This window comes from Leishmania braziliensis, chromosome 7 (assembly GCF_000002845.2).
Source record: "Leishmania braziliensis MHOM/BR/75/M2904 complete genome, chromosome 7".
In the NCBI taxonomy this organism is placed as follows: domain Eukaryota; phylum Euglenozoa; class Kinetoplastea; order Trypanosomatida; family Trypanosomatidae; genus Leishmania; species Leishmania braziliensis.
The window spans coordinates 519,303-543,297 of NC_009299.2; the positions used below are offsets into that span (position 1 = coordinate 519,303).

The following is a 23,995-nucleotide window of genomic DNA, read 5'->3' on the forward strand; positions in this document are numbered from 1 at the left end:
CGTGGCGCACAAGGGGCTCGTTTCTCACGTAGAGAGTAAACTTCCCCCCTTACGCCTTTTCGAGTTGGTTGCGCATGAGGCGAATTGCCGTGGCAACATGTCAGCGACGGTGGTTGGCCTCAACGCTGCTGCCCCGCGGCGGTAAGTGCGTAACGCCACGGCCTGGGCGGCGCACCATTCTCGATACCGCGGCGCCTCTTATCACCCCAGTCCGCGAAGTGTACTGCACGGCGGCTTGCTACGCATCGAAAGATGCGCAATATCAGTGTGGCGAGTGCGGGAAGACGTTCCGCCTCTTGAACGCCCTCAATCACCATATCATGACTCGTCACGGCAACAATGCAAAGGCACTGATGAAGAGAGAGGGCAAGCTGGTGCCCATTGAAGCAGATGCGCTCAGGGGTGGGGCACACAGTGAGTCCTTATTCTCGCCCGCTACCACTACGAATGCCGCCGCGGCGTCTCCCTCTCCAGTCTCCGGCGGCGGCGCCTCGCCATTTCCAGGGCACTTCGCCGCCCCATTCGCTGCCACAACTGCATCATCCATGGGCGAGGTGGCCTCGTCCTCTGTCTCACCAGTCACCGCCACTGCTACCACCGGTGGCGCCACTCCAAGCAATGGCGAGAATGGGGGCAGCGCCGAGGGGTCCGCTGCGGACACAGAGAAGCGCATGTTCGTCTGCACGGTGTGTCAGAAGACGTTTCGGCTTGAGGCGGCGCTGCAGCACCACTATCAGGCAAAACACAACATGGACATGCCAACCACCGTCTCGCCTCTGTCTCCTCAGGGCGGCGCGAGCACGGCACCAGTGACCGGCGGTGCTTCCGTGTCCATTCCTGGAGCGCCTGCTGGTGCTGCTGCTGGTGGTGGTGCTGCCACGTTTCGTGGTGTAGTCGCAGACGGTACTGCAGCTCCTGCGAACGCTGCTGGCTTCAGCGCTGCGCAGTATGTGCGGCAGCAGGAGGGAGCGCTGCCTGATGCCCCGCAGTACCACCTTGATGTGGCTCCGAACGCCCCGGAGGAGGGCGACATTGCCGCGCACTGGCGCTGCGTGAACGTATGCGTGCTGATGGGCGACGTGCAGGAGGTGGAGGAGGGGTATGTCTTCCAGGATCACGTACTGCAGTTCACCTTGGCGACCGAGTTTGCTGCCCCGGCTCCTGGCGACCCCGACACTGATTTTCACACGGTGCGCGTCTACGGGCACAACTTTTGGTGCCCGCTGAAGGCGGACATGCAGGCTGGCGGTCGGTTTCTTGTCACGGGGAGGCTGTGCATGGTGCCGCAGTTCGATACACAGCTGAAGAAGTATTACCACTATCCCGTGATTCAGGTCTTTCCTGGGTCTGGTACCGTGGTTCGCGTTTGATGCGATGATGCCCGTGCACGCCAATGCATGTGAGCAGCAGTGGAGGAGGACGATGAGCAGTGCCGGGAATTCGATTCTGCAGGCGTAATTTTGTGTTTACTATCGCAGAGAACAATGCATGCCAACGGTGCAGCACTGTGCTGAGGTGGATACGACGGCGTGCCAAGGTCGATGGAATCGACTGCGCTCACGTTGCCGTTTGGCTTGGCCGCTGAGGGAGGGGACAGACTTCACTGGAGGGCCAGGCGGTGAAGAGTGAAGAGATGCTCCTGTGCGCAAGTGTGAGGCCAATGAAAGCCGTACGAGAGTACTTGTGATCGTGGTGTCGGGGCAGGCGCATGTGTGGCAGTGCGTGTCGTTGAGCTCTTTGTTGCGACGATGGCCTCTTGCACCCCTCCTTCTCTTACTGTGGCCCCTCTCACGTATAGGAGACTGGCACGCAGCTGTGTTCCCCCTCCCCCTCTTATTAGTTCCGCGGCTTCTCCAGCTGCTTTCCACCACTTCTCTTTCCTCCTCTTACCCTCTACGTAAGACACGGTAAGCCAAATTGATGAGGAACTGCATGAAGAATAAAGCGACACCTACGACTTACTGTTTCCATGCTCCCGAGGGCCACACAGTGCCGCGTATGTTCATGTGGAGGGTCACTGTTGACGCAGATCGCCTGCTGGCACGAACGATCATTCCTCCTGAATGACAGGGAAGAGGGCAGTAAGGCTGTACTGCTCGTTCTCTTGAGCCACCCCATCTCACCGCACAGTCTGAGCTGCACTGAAAGACGATTGAGTGCGGCTTCTCGGATGCACAGGCAAACCCTTCTTCGTTGGACCTTCGCATTGCTGAACAGTCTCTTTCACTCTCTCCACCGGGTGGCAACCCCCTCTCTTCCTCTCTATCCGAGCTGTGAATGAAGCCAACGGCAGCGGCTCAACTGCTGTTCTAGCGCATGCTGTGCTGGACTCAAACACCCTCCTCCTCCCAGGCAGACGCCAGTGGCAGCACCGCCTCCTCTCTCTCCTCTCCATCCCCCATTCGCCGGGAAGCTGACGGGCATACGTAAACCCCCGCAAACGAAGTACAGCGTCTGCCTGCCCTCCATTCGGCACACCCATACGCCACTGCGCGGGCTGAGGGGCACACCCACGAGCACGTCTCACTCGCATCCGCTCTTTATTGCGCTGTTGGTTTCTCGTCTTAGTCTCTTTTCGCGCGTTGAGAGCCGCCATTGAAAGTTTTAGGGCTTCCTCTTACGCAGGTTACGCCTCACTGCGGCCGCTACCACTGGTAGAGAAGCCACGGAGCCCACGTATACTCGGACACCTGTCACTAAACACAAAACACCATGAACGTTCTGCACACCGTCTCCGTTGATGGGCGCGTCTGCTGCGCGGCCAACGACGAGGTATGGGTAGCGAAGCAGAGCGGCGGCATCACCGTCTTCTCGGCGCGCTCCGGCGAGCACTTGATAGACATCGCCCTCAAGGCCGACGACGGCGCAGTGGCGGCGCAGGTCACACACATGATGGCGGTCTTTGGGGAGGTGTGGGTGAGCACCACAGAGGGGTGCGTGCACTTCTACAATCTTGCTACGCACACGTTGGTGGACTCATTGCTCGTTCCCGGGGCGGAGAAGAAGGTCCAGGTGGTGAATCTCTCTTTCAACGGCCATATCGCCGTCATTGCCACCGCCAGCAGCTCTGTGTACGTTCATCACCCACTGACTCATAAGCGACTCGGCACCCTTTCCACGTCCACTTCCCCCTGCACGGCAGCAATTCAGTTCTATAGCTTCGTCGTTGGCGGTGATGCGAGCGGCGCCTTGTACCTATGGGACCCGGTGACAGCTGAGTGTGTCATCTACCACGGCGAGAGCCGGAGTGAGGTCGTGGCGCTTCTGCACGAGCCCACAACCGGCACCATATGGGTGTCACGAGCGAATGAGCACGTGGACGTGTACGCAGTCGAGGACGGAGCTCTGCAACTGCGACATCGGGTGAGCGGGATCGGGCGAGTCACGGGGATGGTGGCGGTGTCTGGCACTGTGGTGACGACCACCTTCACGAAGCGTGTTGTGCAGATCGAGGCATCGACGGCGAGGATCACCGTCAATGTGGAGGGTGCGCACGAGAGGTTCATCCACGGCTGCTGCAAGGCGATGCACCAGGAGGTGGCGCAGGTCTGGAGTGTCGGCAATGATGGTGCGCTGCGCGTCTGGAATGTCACAGGGCAGCAGGTGCCGGTAGTGCCTCTGCCCCACCTACCGCCTGCTACGCAAGCCGCGCTCACCTCCTCCTTGGAGGCTAAGTCTGATGTACCGCAGTGCGCACTGTGGACTGGAGGGCGGGCACAGCGGTACCACCAGGTGAGCGTGGCAGACGAGCTCATGAAGGCGCGTGAGGAGGCGCAAGAGCTGCGACTGCGCCTCCTCACGGAGGAGAAGAGGCGGCTTATGCTGGATGCGGAGCTGACAGCAGAGCGGACGCATTACAAGAAGTTGGAGGAGCACAATGCAAACCTCGCGAAGGAGGTGGCAGATGTTGCGTCTAAAATGGCCATTGCCGAGCGGGAGCGCAACCACCTGCGAGTCGAGGTAACGCAGCTCAAGACGGACCTCTCCAAAGCCCGCACAGAGACGAGTACCAAGGAGATAGAGAAGTTGAGCGTGGAGAGGCAGCTCTCGGAGGAGCGCACAAACAAGAACATTATGGAGCAGCGGCTGCGCGATGCGGAAGGGAAGCTGAGCTCGCTGCAGGTGGAGCACCGCCGCGTGTGTGAGGCCAGGGGTAGTGCTACTGCCAACCAACAGATGAGCAAGGCGGCCCAGGACGATTTGGCGAAGGGCAGCGCTGGGCTGACTACGGAGCTGGAGCAGGCGCGCAAGATGAATGCGCTAATGAGCTCCGCCATCGCATCGATGGAGTACACCATTCGCCGCCATGAAGAGGAGGACCGCGACTTGGTGGCACTGCTGAACGCCTTTCGTCGTCGCGTTGCTGACTGTGTCACCGACCCGCATCTCTCTGCACTTCTCCTTGCCACCATCGTGCGCAATGCCCCGCGCTTCGACCTTCCGTGCGACGAGGTCACCAAGGCGCAGCTGATGGAGCGCAACAGACCATTCCTGCAATTCATTCAGTCCCTTCGTGCCACCGATCCGGAGGCATACCAGAAGCTCATGCAGTACCTGCAGAACCCCTCTATTGGCCAGGGGCTGTCGGCTGAGGCGCAGGCGCTGCTTGACCGCATCATCACACTGGCCGCGAAGGAGGGCGGGGTGCCGGGTGAGGATATCGCCAACTTCAAAAAGACAATTCCCAACTTAACAAGCTCGGCCGCCTTGCAGAGCGCCGGTCTCGGAGGAAGTGGCTGCGCCCCCCCTGGCGGCGATGCACGGGCACCGGGCGGGCTCCTTGGCAGCGGCAACAGTGATCTTACAACAGCCGACGAGGTCGTGAACAACGTCCTGGTCCGCGAGCTGCGTGGACAGCAGCTGATAGATGAGAACTATATTCGTGAGCAGCAGGCAATGTTCGAGTTCATTCTAAAGACGCGCCGGCTGCTCGTCGAGAGCCTTGTTCTTCTGCACAAACGAACAGTGAGCGCGCGGCAGGTGGTGGAGGCGCTCTGTCTGAACAGCTCAGCAGTCATCACTTCTGCGCCTGCTACGACGCCATCACGCAAGAGCTTCCAGGCACTGCAGAACATCTTCAGCGACGTTGTTCGTGAGCTGGAGCAGCTGACCTCCGAAGTAGTCCAGCGCTACCTCACTGGAGCTGAGAAGCAGCGTCTTGATGTGGGGCAGTAAGTTATGGAAGGCAAATGAGGAGTGGTCTAAGCCGGATAAGACAGAGGAGAGACGCCACTACTGCAGAGCTCCATGTGCCACCTTGATTGCTTGCCTCTCCGTCGCTGCGGTCCCTCTATACATGCGAACGGGGAGGAGGCGCCTCCACCGAAGTATAGGCTCTGTAGATGACATAGAATAGATGATGATAACGCGTACACCCCCTCTTCCGCTCTCTTCTGCTTTCCTCTCCCCCAACCAGGTCGCCGTTTCTCCGCGGGACTGTTGCGATGCGCTGCGGAGGAACGCGACACCCCCCTCCCCCCAAATGCGCGCATTTTATGCGTGCCTCTGTGCCGGTTGCTGTGGTTGTGGGAGGGAGGGAGGGAGAGTGAACCGTCTCGAGGATTTGGGGTGTCCACAGTGTTTCTTACGTGCCTCCACATTTTTTCATTCGCGTTCGTGCAGATTTTGCTGCCCGCTCAGTCGCCGTGTCCGTTCCGTTTGGCAAACCACAACGGATGAGGAGTACAGCGCAAAGATAAGAGCGAATGGGGAGCGACGAGGATCGAACCACTGCACTGCAGGAGAGACTGCCCAACTGGGCGCGAGGCCTGTCCCTACACGCACGTACTCCACCGCATTCACTACTCTTAACAGACCGCACTGGCACGTCGCTGTTTCCTCATTTTCTGCGAAAAGCGGTCATTTTACTTCGTTTCAGCGGGCATGTGCCGAAGACGCTTACGCGGACGTAGGGATGAAGCCCTGTGCGTCCTCCGCCTCCACCTGCTGCCTGTTGCACTGCCGTTCTCTGCCCAGAGTGCGCATCGGTGTGTTTCTCCGTTATACGCTGCCGTTCTTTCGTCAAAGTCCCCCACCCTCGTGGCAGAGGGACCCCTCGACGTGATGCGGACGAGGCCCAGCGCCTGCGGTGTGGGGGAGGTCCGAGCGGTGTCTCGCTGCTGACGTCGGCGGTGAGGGCCTGGATGGCGCTGCGTCGGAGCGACCTGCGACAGTGAGCAGGTGTGTGCCACCCATATTATGATGGGCAGCGTGCCAGGGGGTGGGGTGGGGCGTACGCGTCTCCCCCGGCCCTCGCCGCCCAGTGGCGTGGCGAGACTGGGTGTGTCTCACCTCCCGAGGGGTGCGCCGCGTGGCGACCAGCGGAGCGGGTGGCTGGGTGGAGTCCGAGGCCGAGGGCCGTGCTGAGATGACCGGGTGCGCGCACTGCTGTAGGGTGGGTGTCTACGCCTGCTTTGCGCCACGTGCACGGCACCTGTGGCAGGCCGGTGCTGGTGGTGGCGGATGGGCTCGCGTGCTGCTGTATGGCGGCGAGGGGACACGGCGGACTCAACGTATAGAACTGCGCCCTCTTGTCTGTTCACCCCTCGTCTGGGTGTGCTTCCGGCTGTATGGATGATTTGCTCACACTTCTCGTCCCCCGCTTTGCATCCTGAAGACTCTGCACACTACAGTGCGTCATCCCTTACCTCTTAGCCCCCCTCCCCCTCCATTATTCCCCGACGCCAGTCTTGCGTCATGGCCCCGGACAGCGCCCTTCCACACCAGCCGAATGAAGTGCTGATCGATGGTGTCCTTTATGATTGCCTCAACTTCCGGCATCCGGGCGGCAGCATTCTGAAATACTACCTCGGCAGCGGTGATGCTACCGAGACGTACCGGCAGTTCCACATGAAGCTGCCCAGGGCTGACAAGTACCTAAAGCTGCTGCCGCACCGCCCAGCGCCGCCGCAGCACAACGTTAACGTGGAGGAGCAGAAGCGACTGGCAAAACTCTCGCGGGACTTCAAAGAACTGCAGGATGCCTGTGTGGAGGAGGGCCTTTTCGACCCCAGCTGGCCGCACATTTTCTACCGCTTCTCTGAGCTAATATTGATGCACGTTGTTGGCTTTTACATACTCTTCCGTCTTTCACTGCTGTGGCCCATCGCGCTGGTCATCCTTGGGGTGGCGGAGGGACGCTGTGGCTGGTGGATGCATGAGGCGGGCCACTACAGCGTCACCGGCATCCCGTGGCTCGACATCAAGATCCAGGAAGTACTCTACGGTCTTGGAGACGGAATGAGTGCGTCGTGGTGGCGGTCGCAACATAATAAGCATCACGCTACGCCGCAGAAGCACCACCACGACGTCGACCTCGAGACGCTGCCGCTCGTCGCGTTCAACACGATCATCGCGCGCCGCGGCCGAAGGAGTGTGAACATTCGCCGCTGGATTTCACTGCAGAGGTACCTCTTCGCTCCGGTCACTTGCTCGCTTGTGGCCCTCTACTGGCAGCTCTTCCTCCACGTTCGCCACGCCATGCGCACACGACGCTACACGGAGGGCGCCGCTATCCTGTGCCGCTGGATCGCAGTGGGCGTTATCTGCCACAAGCTGCAGGTCTCGTTCTGGCAAGGCCTCGGCGGTGTTCTCTTCTCCCAGGCCTTCGGTGCCGCCTACATCTTCATCAGCTTTGCCCTCAACCACACCCACCTGCCAATGCTTCCAGAGGATCAACACGCGCACTTCGTGGAGTACGCAGCCGTCTACACCATGAACGTGACGCCATCGTGGCTCGTGACGTGGTTCATGGGCTACCTCAACTACCAGGTGGAGCACCACTTGTTCCCCAGCATGCCGCAATTCCGCTTTGTCCAGCTGGCACCGAGAGTGCGGAGGCTTTTCGAGGAGAACGGCCTGACGTATGACTCGCGTCCCTATGCGAAGTCGCTCCAGACAACCTTCAAAAACCTCAGCGACGTGGCCGAGTTCATCGTCGCCGGGAAGTAACGCGTCTGATGTTGAGGAAGAAGTGCCACCTGAAGGCGGGAGGGAGCGAGCGGGGGCTGCCAATGTAAGGAGAGAGCCGCGTAAGCAGCGCCTATGGTGGACGATGCCGTAGCTCATGGGCTTCCCGCCTTTTCCCGTGAGGAGTGACTCACTTGGTGTTGTGTGTCACTGCCTCCCGCTGTTGCACCTTTGCACGCATGTGTCGTCGTGCATGGTTGGCTGCTACCTCCCTTGGTGAGTTATTTGCTTACAGCGCCAGCACCCCCACCCCCACCCTTTCGCTGACACCGTCGCTTCATATGTTTTCATCCCTTCCCCCCTCTGGGTGTCCTCTCTTCTGCTTCGGTCTGCCGATGCATAGCGCTGCTGAGGATATTTTTTTTTAAAATCTGTTAATATCGCACTTCTCTCTTTCGCCTTCGCTGGCGACCCTTTCACACGCTCCCCCTGCCCAGTTCCCTTGTGCGTGTGTCGCTGCCCCCCCCTCCCTTCCTACGCCTCCAACTTGGCTCGCTTCTTTGGTGCTTTCTTCAGCTCCCCCTCCTCTCTTCGTCCGACTGCGTCATCGTCGTTGTCCTGCTCATACTCGCTGTTTATCAGCTCGTTCTGGCTGCATCACCCACCCGCACTGGGAGGGCGGATTTGGGCTTTCTCTGTGTGACTTCTCATTGACCTCTCTCTTGCTCAACCTTCTCTCGTTGTTGCTGCAGTGCTCACGGCTGACCTCAGCACCGCTGAGGGATTCTCAGTACGGTAAGGCATACACTTGAACGGGCCTGCAGCAAAGTGTGAGAGGAAGGAAGCACCCTCGGTGATTCACCAGTCATGTCGTCGCGCTAGTCATCTCACCCCCCCCCCCCCCCAGGAGAGCTCATCAAAGCTGAAGGGAACATGATGAACGGAGAGAATGAGAGGAGGGTTCATGTGTCAATCTAAGGAATGCGGATCGAAGGGAAAGAGTGGTGGGCATGGAAGCGGACTGGAGAGCCGAGGGAGGTAGTCGAACTGCCCTGGCATGTGGCGCAGTGTATAGCCCTTCTTACGTGCGTTTGCGCCTGTGATTGCGCACCCTCCCCCTCCCCCCATGTGGGCACTTGCAGACGGTACGCAGTGATGCCCCTATAGGAGGGTGGTGTATGTGTCTTCTCCTCCGAGCCTCTCACCCGCGTTGACCGCTGTTTGCCACGCTAGGTTGGCTCTCAGCATAGCTCTTTCACATGCTCACGGAAGGATGACTGGCCCGATAAAAGAATCGGAAGAGCCTGCGAAGCAGTTTTCACTCACCACGTGAGCCAAGAAGCCTCCCCACCAGCTTCTCAATCTCCGGGCCACTCCACTGTGTGCCGGGAGACCCTTTGCGTAACGGTGCGCTCTCCGCTCTACCTTCCCTCGTCTCTCTGCATCTCTTCGCTTCTGCAGTTTTGTCTACTCTCCAGTCTCATACGTACACGCAGGGGGGGGGGCGGTTTCGACGCCAACGGCAGGAAAGATTTTCCATGGCGATGTTTGTGTCGGACGACGCGGCCTTGTCCTCGGAGGCTTCCTTTCACGCCGCCTCCTCCAGCGCCAGCACTACATCGTTTTCCGACGACAACGACGTCCAAGATGCGCTGGAGCGCAACGCAGCTCTCAAGAGCCTCTCTGGTGGACACGCTGTTGAAGCGGTCGAGGTCACCAAGCTGCGATTACAGCGGGAGCAGCGACTGCGACGGCTGATCTCGCAGCGTCATCTCGGCCAGCTCGAGCCGATTCCCCGCAGCGCTTTCTTTTGCACCCGCGCTGCGCTGTCCGAGGATGACACCGTTTGGCTGTACACGCTGACGAACGGTGCGTGTTTTCAGCGGCTACTGCGTGACGTGCAGTCCACCTCGATATCAGGGCTGGCGGGCCGCCTTGACACGGTCCTCTCGAATGCAAACCCACTCTTTTATTTCAGCTATCGAATGCCCGTGAAGGCCGTCGATAGCGCTGGTGATGCTGCCGCTACTTCCCTGCTCGAGGCCCCGGCAATGCGGCGCTGGCTGGAGGACACGCCACCCATCCTGCGCAAGCGGCCGGCGCCAGCGCATGACGATGCGGGAGAATCGCGGCGCGGCGCCGATGGCGAACCGGCCACTGGTGCCTTGCAGAAGCGTTCAAAGACATCCTCCGACAGTCCCTCCGCGTCTTTGGGGCTCGTGGCCCAGTCGATGAAGGCGTGGGAGGCGCATCTGACAGAGATTCTCACCGAGGAAGGTGAGACGATTGAGAACTTCCGGCAGAGTCGCACCAAGTCCAGTTATACGGACAAGAAGAATTTTCAAGAGAAGGCGGCCTGGCAGGAGTACGCGCGCGAGGTACGCATTCATGCGCAACAGCTAGACCGCGATATCAAACGCTCGCTGCGCCGCGGCGAGATAACCGAGTCATAATGATGATATACTTATCTCTGTCTCTCTCGCTCGCTTCACCCATTCACTTGTACAGAATCACGCACCACTCTCGTCTGTTGTGTGCTTCACCGGAGGCAAAGCGGAGGACTGTCTCGGTCGTCTTTGGCTGCACGACTGTGAGTCGTAGAGGCGGAGGTGAGTCATCTGTTCCTCTGCAAGTGAAGAGTGCACTTCCTCTACTCCCCATCTACCTCTACCTTCCAAGAATGCTTCGCTCTTTCTCTGCTGCATCAGTGCGTCGTCAGACTTGCGAAATGGAAAAGACCGTTGATGCACCGTGTCAAGCTGTGCTGCTCAGTGGACATATGACGTAGCCTCTGCTACAGTCCTTCCTTCTCCTTTTCACTTCGCTCTACGCGCACGCGGCTGCCACCAGCGGTGGGGGGGGGGGTAATCTCAGGTTTTCCCTCGCCGTTCACCAGCCATTCTCCCACCCCTCTGACGAGGGCGATACTGCACCCCTCTCTCTCTCTGCACCTCTCTTCCACCTCCCTTTTCAACTAGCGGGGCAACATCTGCTCGCCATACGGCTTTCATCTCCCTCTGCAGAAGTTTTACCGCTGTGAAGGCTCCCACATTACCCCCCCCCCCCCCTTCAGCCTCACTGCAGCCATGGGCCACTCCGCAAAAATCACGCGAGGCGGCAACAAAGCACGGGTCAATCAGGGCCGTCTCGAGGCGAAACTCCGTGCGCAGGGTGCCAAGCCGCACACCACCACTGTAAAGGAGTCCGTGGAAGCAAAGCGCCTCCTCAAGCACCGGGCGCAGGCCATCGCAGGGGAGCTGAAGGCAAAGGCGCAGGCGAGCAGCAGCGCACCTAGCCAGGAGCAGCAGCTGCGACCCACAAGTACGGGCACGTCAGTTGTGCGCATGGCACCGAAGCTCAGCGCTAAGACGAAGCCCTTCACGCACTCGGAGTCGTAGGTGGCACCCCGTGTGCGGCTACCTAAAAGAAGCGCGACATGTTTGTGTATCTGACTTGTTAATCGAGCAAAGACCCACTGGGGAGGCCCCGGTGTGCGCTACCGTTGTGCTGGCATGTGTGTCGGCGAACTCTCCAGGGAGTATCCCGCTCAATAGGAAGGAGGTGGAGAACAAAGAACTCGACGGGCACCCACTAGTTCACTTACAAGGGATTCCCTGTCTCGCCACCTCTCTTCTAGCGAGTAGAAGGTTTCTTCTCTTGGGCAGGTGCATTGCAGCGCTGCTGCTGCTGCTGCTGGGCTGTTCATTGTGTCCTGGTCCCCTCTCCTTCATCTATCTATTCACCCTTCTCCTGGTTGATTGTAACTCCACACACTCGTACACGCGTCTAGTCACTGACCTCTCCGCACGCGAACGCCCCACCCCGTCAACGTCTTAACGCACTTCGGTCCGAGATCGGCTCCTCTTTTCACTCTCTAATTACTTTACAGTCCTTTCTGGAAGCAAAATGATGCGCCGTGTCATTGCTCAGCCTGTCGCCCGCCGCACGGCCGCCGCGTCGAGCGTGCTCGTGGTCACTCCTCGCAAGGCTTCCACTGTCGCCATCTCCGTCCAGGGGCTGCACTACGTTGGCACTGGTCTTGCCGCCATCGCCCTTGCTGGTGTCGGCATGGGTATCGGTACCATCTTTGGCTCCCTGCTGATGTCCTGCGCTCGCCAGCCCAACTTGACCAAAATGCTCTTCAACTACGCCATTCTCGGCTTCGCCCTGACGGAGGCCATTGGCCTGTTCGCTCTGATGCTCGCCTTCCTCATGCTCTTCTCGTAGAGTAGCGGACATGTGTGTGTGTGCGGTAATTGGGTAGAAGCTGAAAAGAAGCAGAGAAGAAACTCTTCAGGGGCGGCCGTGGGCAGCGCGTCGCTGGAGTGGGGGAGAGGGATGAGTAGTGCCGCACACCGTGTGCAACTACGACACGGGAGGAGTGCACGCCTGTCAAGTGAAGTCGTCATGTTGGCATCCTTTTCAGACTCTGCTGTTTGTGTGTGACCCGTGTGCGTCTGTTGCCCATTTCTCTTCCTCGGCAGTGTTTTCCACGTGCCATATTGCACCCCGCCGCCGCCTCCCCGCCTCGCGCTCCGCGTGTCCACAGGTCCTCCTCTACGCATCCCCCTCCTCCCCCTTCAGGGTGCCTCGCTTCGGAAGGGCGGCATGTCTGCAGGACACTGGGCATATTTGTGCGTGCGTCAGCAGTGGGTATGTCTGGAAGGGAGGAGGGTGCCCGGGCGGGGATGGCAGTGATGATGGGGTGCATCTTCGCCTGTTTTTCTCTTTTGCACGAGTCGGTGTTGTGTACGATCTCGTGCGTGTGTTTAATGTAGCGGATTTCCCCCTCAGCGAAGGCGTTACTCGGAGGGAGGGAGAGGCAGAGGAGGCGGAGGGGAGGGGTGATGCAGCACTGTGCGTCTGTGAAGTCGACGCGGTGGGCGTGGCACTGTCCGCCTCCCATTCGTTCCTTTCCTCTCCCTCACAACTGTCTCTCTCTCGTCATATGTAGGCCCCTCTGACCGTGCGAGTGCCGGGGGGGGGGAGCATGTAGCGTCTCTCTCAGCGATATCGCGCGCTCCGTTGTAAGTTGTGGGGGAAGAAAATGTAAAGCGCATGGGAAAAATGTTTTTTCGAGGAAATGGGAGAAGAGCAGATAAGTGCTCAGAGGCTGGCGCGGAGAGGGATGAGTGCAGGTGCTGTGGTGTGTAGTGGGCCCGATGCCGCGTTGTCCAATACCAGTTCCTTTCCATCACTCTCGCCTCCAGTGCTGATTCTCCCACAGTACCCCAGCTCCCCGTAGCGTGCCCAAGAGCGGCTGGTGGAGTCACCAAGTCAGAAGCCGACGTGCGTTCACTCTCTCCTTCGTGCTCCCCATCGTATGCGTCGAGTGCCAACTGCTTCTTGGCTTAATGGTGAAGGCGGTTGCCGCACCCTCTCGGAAAAGGATGACTCGAGCTCGCACTCCCCCACTTCACTGTCACTCATCCCCATCGCTCTACTCCACGTGTGTATGACTCTCTTTCGAGGTCTTCTGGGGATGTTGCCCCACTCCCCATTCTTCCTATCACTGCCACTGTGCTTACCGCATTCACACCACCTCACATCCGTGTGCGCCTTCACACCTACAAGGTCTCATGTGCAGTATGTCTCTCAGGCAGGTAGCGGCGCTTGGTGCTGTCAGTGTCTTATCTGTGGTCGGCGTCGTAGGAGGAACGCGATGGCGCCGCGTCGAGCTGCGCCGTGCCGAGCTGAACGAGGAGTACGCGAAGCTCATGACTCAAATGCGCACCTTCAACGAGGAGCGTCTCACCCGTGATGAGCGCCTGGCCGCCAAGGAGGCGGAGGCGAAGGCGACGGCGGAGACAGTGGACACATTGTGGAGGGATCGACTGGAGCGTTATGCGCAGGTGAACAAGGACCTGCATGCCTACCTGGCCGCCCTGCCCGAAGCAATCGGGGCATTGAAGGGCCTCTCGAACCACTATCGCTACATGTTGGAGGAGATGCCGAAGTTCGCGGGGTTTGACGTTGCGTGCTCCAAGATGCACAACCTGGCACTTATGCTGGAGCACAGCAGGACTGTGGGCATTGAGCGAGTGGCCGCAACGGTGCAGGAGATGTTCGCTGCGGAGCCACTTGTACAGGCTGTATGCACGAGCATTGTGGCAGCCCCGGCACCGCCGCACCCGAGTTCGATCGCTGATGCCAGTGCCACCTTCACATTCTGTATGGAAGAGCTCGACCATGCCGTGGGGACGGTCGCTATGCGATACGCGGCGGTACTGCAAGAGCCCCCGGCTGCCACGCCCGGCATCTTATCAGACAGCATCCGTAAGATCGTTGGTATGACGCGAGCCGACACGTTAAGCAGAGGTCAGCGCCACCTTGCGAGGCGCCAAGACGACTTGGAGCGGATGCTTCGCCGTGCCCAGCGGCAGCTTCATACCGAGGAGGACATTCGCGCTGCGCTGGACTACACAAAGGAACTGGACGATCATCTAGCAGCTTCTACGCCAAGAAGAGGCGCCTTGTTTCTCTCTTCGTCTTCCCGGAAGGATGACTTCCTGGCCGCCGTGCGGTCAGATAGTGAAGTGAAGAAGGCCATTCAGCAGATCAACCTGTGGCGTGACTCGGCAATCACTTTCCTTGTGCACCGGCAGGCCGAGGACGCGCTGCAGAGCTATCACCTCTTGCTAGCAGAGGCGCTCACAGCAGTTCATGAGTTGAAGTAGTGGAGGCGCGAGAGCAAGAGCACGGCGTTTGGCAGAGATTGTGGATGAAGCAGGAGATAAATCGCGTCGCCGCACATGTGCGATACGGCAGCAAGCGCATGCAAGGTGCGAGGCCAATACAGGCATAGGTCACGTTCACTGGCCATACCGTGGTTGTGATTCTTGCGTGCACACGCGGGTGGTGCCCACAATTAGGACAACTACAGTCGGCAGCGTGTGTGTGTAGATGTGTGAGGTGAAGTTGTCGACAGCGGTGGAGAAGGTCCTGCTACAAAGCGAAAAAGTGGGACAATCGGAGAACACAGAGGGAGTCTGACGACACCGACTGGTTGGCTTCGCATCGCGTGCTGCTCTGTGAAGTTTCCACCCACGTTTACTGCCGCTCCCGTTTCCCTTTCCGCGTACCGCGTCAGCGCGCATGGCTCACTCGTTCTCTGCCTCTCCCTCGCTCCCCTTCCTCCTCTCTTTTCGTTTGTGCCTGACTCCTCGTTCCGTGATGAGAGCGCACACCTCAGCGCGTGGTGTCTCAGGGCTCAGCACCCCCCACCCCCACTCGGTGTGGGGAAGCCAGGCAGCCCCCGCCATTCCTGTCAGTGCTAAGCCACTTCTGGTGCGGACGAGGCCCAGCGCCTGCGGTGTGGGGGAGGTCCGAGCGGTGTCTCGCTGCTGACGTCGGCGGTGAGGGCCTGGATGGCGCTGCGTCGGAGCGACCTGCGACAGTGAGCAGGTGTGTGCCACCCATATTATGATGGGCAGCGTGCCAGGGGGTGGGGTGGGGCGTACGCGTCTCCCCCGGCCCTCGCCGCCCAGTGGCGTGGCGAGACTGGGTGTGTCTCACCTCCCGAGGGGTGCGCCGCGTGGCGACCAGCGGAGCGGGTGGCTGGGTGGAGTCCGAGGCCGAGGGCCGTGCTGAGATGACCGGGTGCGCGCACTGCTGTAGGGTGGGTGTCTACGCCTGCTTTGCGCCACGTGCACGGCACCTGTGGCAGGCCGGTGGCGCTGGTGGTGGTGGGTGGGTGTGCCGGGTGGCGGATGGGCTCGCGTGCTGCTGTATGGCGGCGAGGGGACACGGCGGACTCAAAATCTGACTTGTTGTTGCCTTCTGTGTGGCTCTTCAGGTCTATCGGTGGTGGGTGAAGGGAAAAAGCGTGAGTGGTGGTGTGTAGCGATTGCCACGGAGGCGGTTCACTGGAGGAAAAAGAAGAGCTTCAGGCGAGTGCTCGTGCGCTTGCGGAAGAGAGATGAGGGTAACCTAGAAGCTCAAGTGACTTGGTGCATCCCACCACTTCCATCGTGCTCTGCGTGCCGGTGATTGTTGGGAGAGGGTGGTCGGAAGGACTGGTTGTTTCTGTCGTCCTCTTCTTTCACCCCCCGTACCATCGGAGGTTGTTGATCACGAATAGTTCGGCGTAGTTTGAGTTGCGCTTGCGCATCCACAGTATGCGATGCCGTCGTCTTACTTGCATTCCGCATCTCTTCCCTCCCCCTCCCTCCATTTTATGCTGGCATTGCTGGTAATCGGCGCACCACTCGCTCCCTTTTTCAACCGTTGGAACGGCGCTCAAACACATGCGGCCGAGGAATACGATTACCCTTCCACTCCTCGTGTCTGCCTTTCCTCGTTCTCCTCCGCCTGCCCACTCACCTGCGCGTGCTGTCCTCGTGCCGCTCTATCATACGCCTACCTACGCAACCATCAGAGTCCACCTTCTACACTGCACCGAAGTACTTCATCGAAAAACACGCGCGCACACGGAGCTTGTCTTGCGCTTCATTTCCCTCGATCGGAGTAGCATCAAACAACAGAGGAGATGGTCGAGGCGTGCTTCCTGTGCCTGGACTCCACGGAGTACATGCGCAATGGGGATCAGTACCCTACTCGCATGATGGCGGAACAGGACGCTGCCTGCCTGCTGGCGAATGCGAAACTGCAAGCGAACGCAGAAAACACGCTTGGCTTCCTTACTACCGGAGGTAACGCATGTACAGTGTACGAAACTCTCACGAACAACGTGGACGCTATCATGACTTCCATCGGTAGTATTCCCGTCAATGGTAAGAGCTGCAACTTCAGCTCTGGCCTGCAGATCGCGTCGTTGGCACTCAGTCACCGCACCAACTCCCGTGCCGAGAAGCGCATTGTTGCCTTCGTTGGCAGCCCAATTAGAGAGACAGAGGCGGCGCTGGATGCGCTGGCGAAAAAACTACGCAAGGATGACGTCGCTGTGGATGTGGTGGCCTTCGGCGTGGAGGCGAACGTGGAGTTGCTGCAGGCCTTTGTGAGGAAGGTCTGCAAGAAGGAGAACTCACGCTTCCTGGCGGTGGCCGCGCGCGAGAACCTGACTGACAAGCTGATGAGCAACGCCATTCTCCTCGGCGAGGACCTTCCCGAGAGAGCGGAGGGCGGTGACGCCGTTATGAGCGGCTTTGGTGTGGACCCCAACATGGATCCGGAGCTAGCCATGGCTCTCCGTCTCTCCATGGAGGACGAGATGCAGCGCCAGGCTGCGGCTGCTGCGGCTGCCTCATCTGCGGCTCACGAAAGTGCACCGACCTCCGGTGACGTTGACATTCCCGCTGCTCCGGCAGCCCCAGCACCCGTGCCGGCGGCGGACGAGGATGAGCAGGACTACGAGGGCATGTCGGAGGAGGAGATGATGCGGCGGGCCATCGCCCTCTCGCTGCAGGAGGCCACGCAGGGTTCGTCGGACACAGCGTCGCCGCAGCCGCCCAGCACCTCCGAAGCGCACAAGGACGAGGAGGAGAAGGAGGATGACTTTGCGAAAAGCGTCCAGGACGCTTTGGAGGAAGACGAAGAGAAGCACTCGTGAGGTGGGCTCGATGGTGTCCTTTACCTCCAGCAAGCTGTTCTCAAGCTCTATCGGCTTCTCTCGCCATCTGTGATGTGTGCACCCGTGCGTTTGTGGTGCGATTTTTACTATTCCGGTTGTTTTACGATGCTGCCGATGGGCAGGAGCGCCGAGCAAAGCCATGAATAGGGGGAGGGAGTGCGTTGTTGTTGATGCTGCAAGCAAAACGAAATTCCCCGTGTGCGCCCTCACTTCGCGCTGTGGATTCTGTACGGGTGTTCCCGGATCTCTTTCTCTGCGTATCCTCACTGCAGCGGGAGGTGGGCGTCAGTGCCAGGAGCAACAGATGTGACTGTGGGATGCGCTTCATCGGCACAGGGGCACCGACCAAAGAGGTAGCGGGAGGGGCATTTCCTGAGCATCACGCATCTCCCTCCCTGCGATGCCGTCATGCGCAGCCTCAAGAACGCCGGGTCTGTCAGCGCGCGGAGAAGGGCGATGGCTGGAGTGGGACGTACGGGCGTTCTGAAATCGTAGTTCCTCCTATGAAAGCAGATGAAGGTCGCAGCGTGGAAATCGTGACATCCACCCTTTGCACGCATCGTCCTGCTCCCATGTGCTCCACATTTCCATCCCTCTTCTGTTTGCTGGTGCGCTCTGTCCTTTTCCACGAGCGGTGCTGCTCGCCAACACACACGAGAACGCAGACAACTGTGCGGCTGCGCATGAGGGGTCTGCGCGCACTGCAGCACGCCTGCTATCCACATTTGCGTGCGCGTATCATCAACGCACTTTCCTAGAGACATGGAATAGCGCAGCTGCTTTAGAGCGTTACACAGTTGAGGTCGTCTGTGTAGAGAAGCCTACGAGATGCTGCTGCGAGGAATGGCCCCACCTCCTCTCGAGGAGCAACACCGACAGTGGAGTGAAGCAGAATGAGCGAGAGAACTCTGCTACAGTGTGTTCCACGACGGTGAGGGTAGAGATGTGCCGGAAGAGCGGTGGGCGCTGACAAATCTCGCTGTTATCCTTCGCTACCACAGCGAACACGTTGGATCCACCCCGCCCCAGTGAGGCACAAGCGGAAGAAACTCTGCTGCGTTCGGGGTTGTTTCTCATGAAGGGACATTTCTGTGTCTGAAGTTGAGGAGGAGACTCGCACAGACATTTCCTCCTCCCCTCTCCTTCCGTGCCTCTTTGCCCACACTCTAGTCAAAGCCTGGTGGCAGAGGGACCCCTCGACGTGATGCTGACGCGGCCCAGCGCCTGCGGTGTGGGGGAGGTCCGAGCGGTGTCTCGCTGCTGACGTCGACGGTGAGGGCCTGGATGGCGCTGCGTCGGAGCGACCTGCGACAGTGAGCAGGTGTGTGCCACCCATATTATGATGGGCAGCGTGCCAGGGGGTGGGGTGGGGCGTACGCGTCTCCCCCGGCCCTCGCCGCCCAGTGGCGTGGCGAGACTGGGTGTGTCTCACCTCCCGAGGGGTGCGCCGCGTGGCGACCAGCGGAGCGGGTGGCTGGGTGGAGTCCGAGGCCGAGGGCCGTGCTGAGATGACCGGGTGCGCGCACTGCTGTAGGGTGGGTGTCTACGCCTGCTTTGCGCCACGTGCACGGCACCTGTGGCAGGCCGGTGGCGCTGGTGGTGGTGGGTGGGTGTGCCGGGTGGCGGATGGGCTCGCGTGCTGCTGTATGGCGGCGAAGGGACACGGCGGACTCAACGTATAGTTTCTTCTGCCTATTGTCGTGCCTGTGTGTCTGGTCCTCTTGTGGTGCGGGCCTGTCAGTTGTTTCAGGTGGCGTACGACGGCGATGCAAAGGTATGTGCACGTGGGTGGTGGCCCCCCCCTCCTTCCCTATATACTGCAGAGGGGCTGAACTGGTTTAAGTGCCTTGTCTGCGAGTTCAAGTGAGTCCCCTTCTCCTCTCACCTCAACCACTTGCAATCCTCTCAGCTGCCGTGCGAGACAAGATGAAGACAGAGGCACGTACCTTCAACTTCCATAGAAGTCATCGAGAGGATGAACAGCGATCCCTGTAAGGACTGGGATGCAGACGTTGGCGCCCCCTTCTCCACCTAGTGATGTCTTCCAGCACGGGTGTGACACATGGCGCCTGCCAAGTTAGCGAGTCGTATGGAATTCCCCTACGTAGTAGTCACCTTCTCCGCTTCCCCACCTCTTTTTGGTCTCACACTAGCGAGTGCCGGAACAGTTCATACGTCTGTGTCACATCCACGTACGTGCCGCCACCCATGAGCTCCTCTATCCACGTCATCTTAGTCGGTACGGACGCTTTTAAGGTGGAGGGCGCGCTGCAGGGCACGGCGGTGCATACACACCGCGCCTGGAACACGTCCTACCAGTTCTCGTGCACCTCAGCGCTGAGCGTAGACAAGGTGGACAAGCGGCTGCTGCTGCTCTGTCACGTTATCGTGCTGTGCAAGGGCTGCCGAGTACCGGCGAGCAAATCGAGCTACAGTGATCGCGCAGTTCTGGCGCTGCCGGACGCGACGGCCGGCTGTGTGGAGGAGTTGCGAGACAGCGCCTTCTTCTATGGTATATGTACCCTGGAGGAGCTCAAGGCGAAGGTGCTGACCATCGGCCTCGCCCCACCGCATATCATCTTCGATGCCGCGCTTGGTTGCTTCACGCCGGTTGGCAAGGCCGCGTTCGAGCGTGCTTTTTGGCTCTTCGACCGCGACACTGATGGAGTGCTGCGGTTGCCGGAGCTCATTGGGTGGCGCAAGCAGGTGGAGTCAGCAGCCTACAGCGCTGAGGAGGACATGGGCCTTTTCTTGTCCGAGTGGGGCGGCACCGTTGCGGTGGAGAAGCTGGCGGATCAGGCGCAGTTTCTGGCCCTCCACGTCGAATGGCTTCGGAAAGGCAAGACCCTCGAAGCGTGGGCGACGCTGCATGCTACCGGCATCCACCCCGACGGGCTGCCCTACTCGTGGTACGACCTGCACTCCATCCGGGTGGATCGGGAGACAAACACGTATCTTTCCTCCCATGCGATTCAGTTCTTTACCAACTTGTATAGACTGAAGCGGTTTGCTGACATGGAGGACGTGTGGAGCATCACGCCTGGGTGCCCCTGGGACGCTGTCGAGGGATTCTTAAAGGAGCACATTCCGATGGTCAAGTTCGTGGAGTACTGGAAGTACATGGCACTGATTCGGCGCGACGAGGTGATTCGCTACGCCCGGTACTGGGGGTACAAGGGTGAGATCAGCTACCTCTTCACGCGCCGCACCGCCCGCGCCTACCGGCCCCTTCACGAAACTGTGCCGAACACGATTCACGTACTCGTGGCCGGGTCGGCGCACAGTGGTCGGCGCAGTCTCATGCATGCCCTAACGACTGAAGGCCCGGACGGCTTCCAAAAGTCGGACCGTACGGGAGATACATACGTGCGGACCACCACCTTCTTTGCCGCTAAGGGCCGCGAACAGGCGGAGGAGGCACAGACGGTGGTCTACTCGACGACGTCGGCCGACGCCTGCGCGCGGCTGCTATCCAACTCGGAGCTCTCCAAGACGATAGACGTTGTTTTGCTTTGCTACGACGGCACTGATATCGATGGCAGCGGGACGTACGCGATGTCGCTCTACAAGCAGGTCAGCGCGACCGATGCGTGCGAGCGGCTGCCGTTCGTCGTCGTGATGACCAAGGCAGATGTTGCGCAGCCTGTGGCGGTCGGCAAAGAAGCGAGGGCGGGCCAGCGTTTAAAGGATTTCTGCCTTGCCCATCAGTTATTGTGGCCGCCGGTCGTCACCAGCAGTGAGCAGCCAGATCAGAGCGAAGCCGCGTCACTGAATGAGTACATGTACGCCGTAGCCTCGGACCCGGCGCTCGCGGTTGGTCAACCTCCTCTCACCTACGTGCGCATTCTTCGCCGGGTGACGTTTGTCGCTATCGTAGCCGTCGCTGCTGCTGGAGTTGGACAGACCCTCATCAGTGTGCTGCGGCGACGACGACGGTAGTTCCCTTTCACGGTTGGAGAGCAGTCAATAATCAAAAGACTGCCGACGCCATGACCGCTTAGAGGTAGGTGTGCGTACGTTTCTTGCGTGCGTCCGAAAGCTGCTTGATAGAGGTGTATGCGGGGCTAAAAGCCCCAGCATTGGTGCCGTCTCCTTCCGCAATGTTGCTGTTTGAGACCGTCGTGTGTGTTGAGCGTCTTCACGCTCGTCGCCTCCCTCTGAGCTCTGCGTGTCGTACTTAGGCGCGTGGGCTTCTTTGAAAGCGATGCGACGCATTCCTTTGTTAGCTGCCGAGGACAGCGCAGTACGTCTCTCTCCCCACTTTGTCTCCCCTCTCCTGCGTACACGGATTAGCCGGTGAGTGGGCGGAGGTGGATGCGGGGTAGACATTGAGCGACCTTTACGATGGGGATGAACTTGACTGGGCCGTCTCTGGCGCCCCGTTGATCTTCGCTAGAGGCTGCGGTATCGTTTCGATGTGCGTGTTTGGGCCTTTGTGTAGGTGCGCCTCTACCGCTCGCTTTTTCAGATGTGACACGCCTCTTCGCACCTCTTGTTCATCTCCACCCTCCTTCTTCTGCTCTCCACATGCCACTTGCACGGGCGTACAACAGAATAGCAAGCACCTCCACACGCCTCTGCACCCCGCACAGTGAGCAGCCCACCGCTACGCACCTCAGTTGTTCGCCTTCTCCTCCATCGCCCGATCTCTCTGGACGCCTTTGTCTTCTTCCCTGCGATTCGTGTGTTGCTCCTCCGCTTGCACACGCCCGCCAGCGTATAACGTGCGTGCTTGCCGTCACTCCCATCCACTCCACTTGTCATTGACCACTGCTGAGTGACTGCAACGGCACGCAGCCATGCCCACGACTGCTCGAGCCACCTTCGCCGCCGGCTGCTACTGGGGCACAGAGCACTTGTTTACAAAGAAATTCAAGGATGGGATCGTTTCTCACAAGGTCGGCTTCATGGGCGGCGTTGAGAGGGAAGGGTTGGGCTACTCTGACGTCACGAAGGGCAACACCGGCCACGCCGAGGTGCTCGACTTGGTGTACGACCCCGATAAAGTGTCGTTCGAGGATCTGCTCTCCTTCTTCTTCCGCATGCACAACTCAACGACGCTGAACCGGCAGGGGGGCGACGTCGGCACTAACTACCGTAGTGCCATCTTCTACTACAACGATGAGCAAAAGACCGCAGCGGAGAACTACATCGCCAGATTGAACGGTAGCGATGAGAAGCTTCACGCCGCCTTCACCAAGGCCTTTGGCGGGGGACCCTGCGTAACAACCCTCGAAAAAGCGGGTATTTTCTACCCGGCGCACGAGGCACATCAAAACTACATCGAGAAGCACCCGAATGGCTACTGCGCGCACCGCATCTATTTCTAAGGCTCTCTCGGCTGTTCGTGCATACATGTGTGGGTTGAACGCGATTTTTTCGCTCTCCCCGACTCCCTCTGAAGCGCGCAGTAGTTCAGCTCCGCCTCTCCCGTAGCAAAGTGTATGGGCAGATGCGAGTCACACTGGCGCCGCATTCCGTCTAATTTGCGTCCTACAACATCTCACGATGCCAGTGCCGTTGGTTTGGGTTGCTCTTCTGTTGTGTTTGCTTGTGTGCGCTTTCCTTCTCGTTTCTCTCCTTATTCGCTCCCCTTCTTTCCTATTTGAGCGCTCGCTGCATCGTCAAGGCGTGTGCCGCGTCCTGCATATTTAGCGGCGCTCGCGTGAGTGCCCGCATGAGGAGCGATTGCGCACAGGCGTAAGGTGGTGCTTACTTTTCTCTGTGCGCTTGCTGCTCCCATGCTAAATCGTTCTGTATTTTTGTTCTTGTCTCTTCTATGCTTCTACTCCACTGTTTGTTTCCTCCCATGACGGGGCACACCTCAGCGCGTGGTGTCTCAGGGCTCAGCACCCCCCACCCCCCACTCGGTGTGGGGAAGCCAGGCAGCCCCCGCCATTCCTGTCAGCGCCAAACCACTTCTGGTGCTGACGAGGCCCAGCGCCTGCGGTGTGGGGGAGGTCCGAGCGGTGTCTCGCTGCTGACGTCGGCGGTGAGGGCCTGGATGGCGCTGCGTCGGAGCGACCTGCGACAGTGAGCAGGTGTGTGCCACCCATATTATGATGAGCAGCGTGCCAGGGGGTGGGGTGGGGCGTACGCGTCTCCCCCGGCCCTCGCCGCCCAGTGGCGTGGCGAGACTGGGTGTGTCTCACCTCCCGAGGGGTGCGCCGCGTGGCGACCAGCGGAGCGGGTGGCTGGGTGGAGTCCGAGGCCGAGGGCCGTGCTGAGATGACCGGGTGCGCGCACTGCTGTAGGGTGGGTGTCTACGCCTGCTTTGCGCCACGTGCACGGCACCTGTGGCAGGCCGGTGGCGCTGGTGGTGGTGGGTGGGTGTGCCGGGTGGCGGATGGGCTCGCGTGCTGCTGTATGGCGGCGAGGTGACACGCTTAAAAACACCACGTCGCTTTGCTTGTGCCTAATATGCACGCGCTGTTCTCTTTTTCCCTGTCACGCGCGCCTCCGCCCCCCACCCCTGCGCTGAGACAGCGCTCACATGCAATTCTTTCACGAACGCGTGGTGTCGTGTTAGGAGTGTACGTCGGCGTTTCGAGAGCTCTT

The 23,995-nt window shown here is 59.7% G+C and overlaps 8 protein-coding genes and 1 pseudogene across 9 annotated transcripts; all 9 read left to right on the forward strand.

Annotated features, from left to right (window-relative positions):
• Positions 1-74: 74 nt before the first annotated feature.
• On the forward strand, positions 75-1,370 carry LBRM_07_1140 (putative RNA-editing complex protein; the record flags this gene model as incomplete). The annotated part of the gene is made up of 1 exon (XM_001562558.2): positions 75-1,370. One exon carries the CDS (start codon positions 75-77, stop codon positions 1,368-1,370), a length of 1,296 nt encoding a protein of 431 aa, XP_001562608.2.
• A 1,342-nt stretch (positions 1,371-2,712) lies between these two features.
• On the forward strand, positions 2,713-5,175 carry LBRM_07_1150 (conserved hypothetical protein; the record flags this gene model as incomplete). The annotated part of the gene is made up of 1 exon (XM_001562559.1): positions 2,713-5,175. The coding sequence occupies one exon, from the start codon at positions 2,713-2,715 to the stop codon at positions 5,173-5,175; it is 2,463 nt and encodes an 820-aa protein (XP_001562609.1).
• Positions 5,176-6,696: 1,521 nt separating this feature from the next.
• Positions 6,697-7,950, forward strand: LBRM_07_1160 (putative delta-5 fatty acid desaturase; the record flags this gene model as incomplete). The annotated part of the gene is made up of 1 exon (XM_001562560.1): positions 6,697-7,950. One exon carries the CDS (start codon positions 6,697-6,699, stop codon positions 7,948-7,950), a length of 1,254 nt encoding a protein of 417 aa, XP_001562610.1.
• Positions 7,951-9,446: 1,496 nt separating this feature from the next.
• On the forward strand, positions 9,447-10,361 carry LBRM_07_1170 (conserved hypothetical protein; the record flags this gene model as incomplete). The annotated part of the gene is made up of 1 exon (XM_001562561.1): positions 9,447-10,361. One exon carries the CDS (start codon positions 9,447-9,449, stop codon positions 10,359-10,361), a length of 915 nt encoding a protein of 304 aa, XP_001562611.1.
• Positions 10,362-10,994: 633 nt separating this feature from the next.
• On the forward strand, positions 10,995-12,354 carry LBRM_07_1180 (annotated as a pseudogene). Its single transcript is given in 2 exon segments — positions 10,995-11,303; positions 11,305-12,354. Coding segments are annotated over 2 exon segments (1,359 nt in total).
• A 1,142-nt stretch (positions 12,355-13,496) lies between these two features.
• LBRM_07_1190 (conserved hypothetical protein) lies at positions 13,497-14,585 on the forward strand (the record flags this gene model as incomplete). The annotated part of the gene is made up of 1 exon (XM_001562562.1): positions 13,497-14,585. One exon carries the CDS (start codon positions 13,497-13,499, stop codon positions 14,583-14,585), a length of 1,089 nt encoding a protein of 362 aa, XP_001562612.1.
• Positions 14,586-16,396: 1,811 nt separating this feature from the next.
• LBRM_07_1200 (putative proteasome regulatory non-ATP-ase subunit) lies at positions 16,397-17,416 on the forward strand (the record flags this gene model as incomplete). Its single annotated transcript, XM_001562563.1, has 1 exon — positions 16,397-17,416. The coding sequence occupies one exon, from the start codon at positions 16,397-16,399 to the stop codon at positions 17,414-17,416; it is 1,020 nt and encodes a 339-aa protein (XP_001562613.1).
• Positions 17,417-19,645: 2,229 nt separating this feature from the next.
• On the forward strand, positions 19,646-21,376 carry LBRM_07_1210 (conserved hypothetical protein; the record flags this gene model as incomplete). The annotated part of the gene is made up of 1 exon (XM_001562564.1): positions 19,646-21,376. One exon carries the CDS (start codon positions 19,646-19,648, stop codon positions 21,374-21,376), a length of 1,731 nt encoding a protein of 576 aa, XP_001562614.1.
• Positions 21,377-22,236: 860 nt separating this feature from the next.
• Positions 22,237-22,767, forward strand: LBRM_07_1220 (putative methionine-S-sulfoxide reductase; the record flags this gene model as incomplete). The annotated part of the gene is made up of 1 exon (XM_001562565.1): positions 22,237-22,767. The coding sequence occupies one exon, from the start codon at positions 22,237-22,239 to the stop codon at positions 22,765-22,767; it is 531 nt and encodes a 176-aa protein (XP_001562615.1).
• Between the last annotated feature and the right edge of the window lie 1,228 nt (positions 22,768-23,995).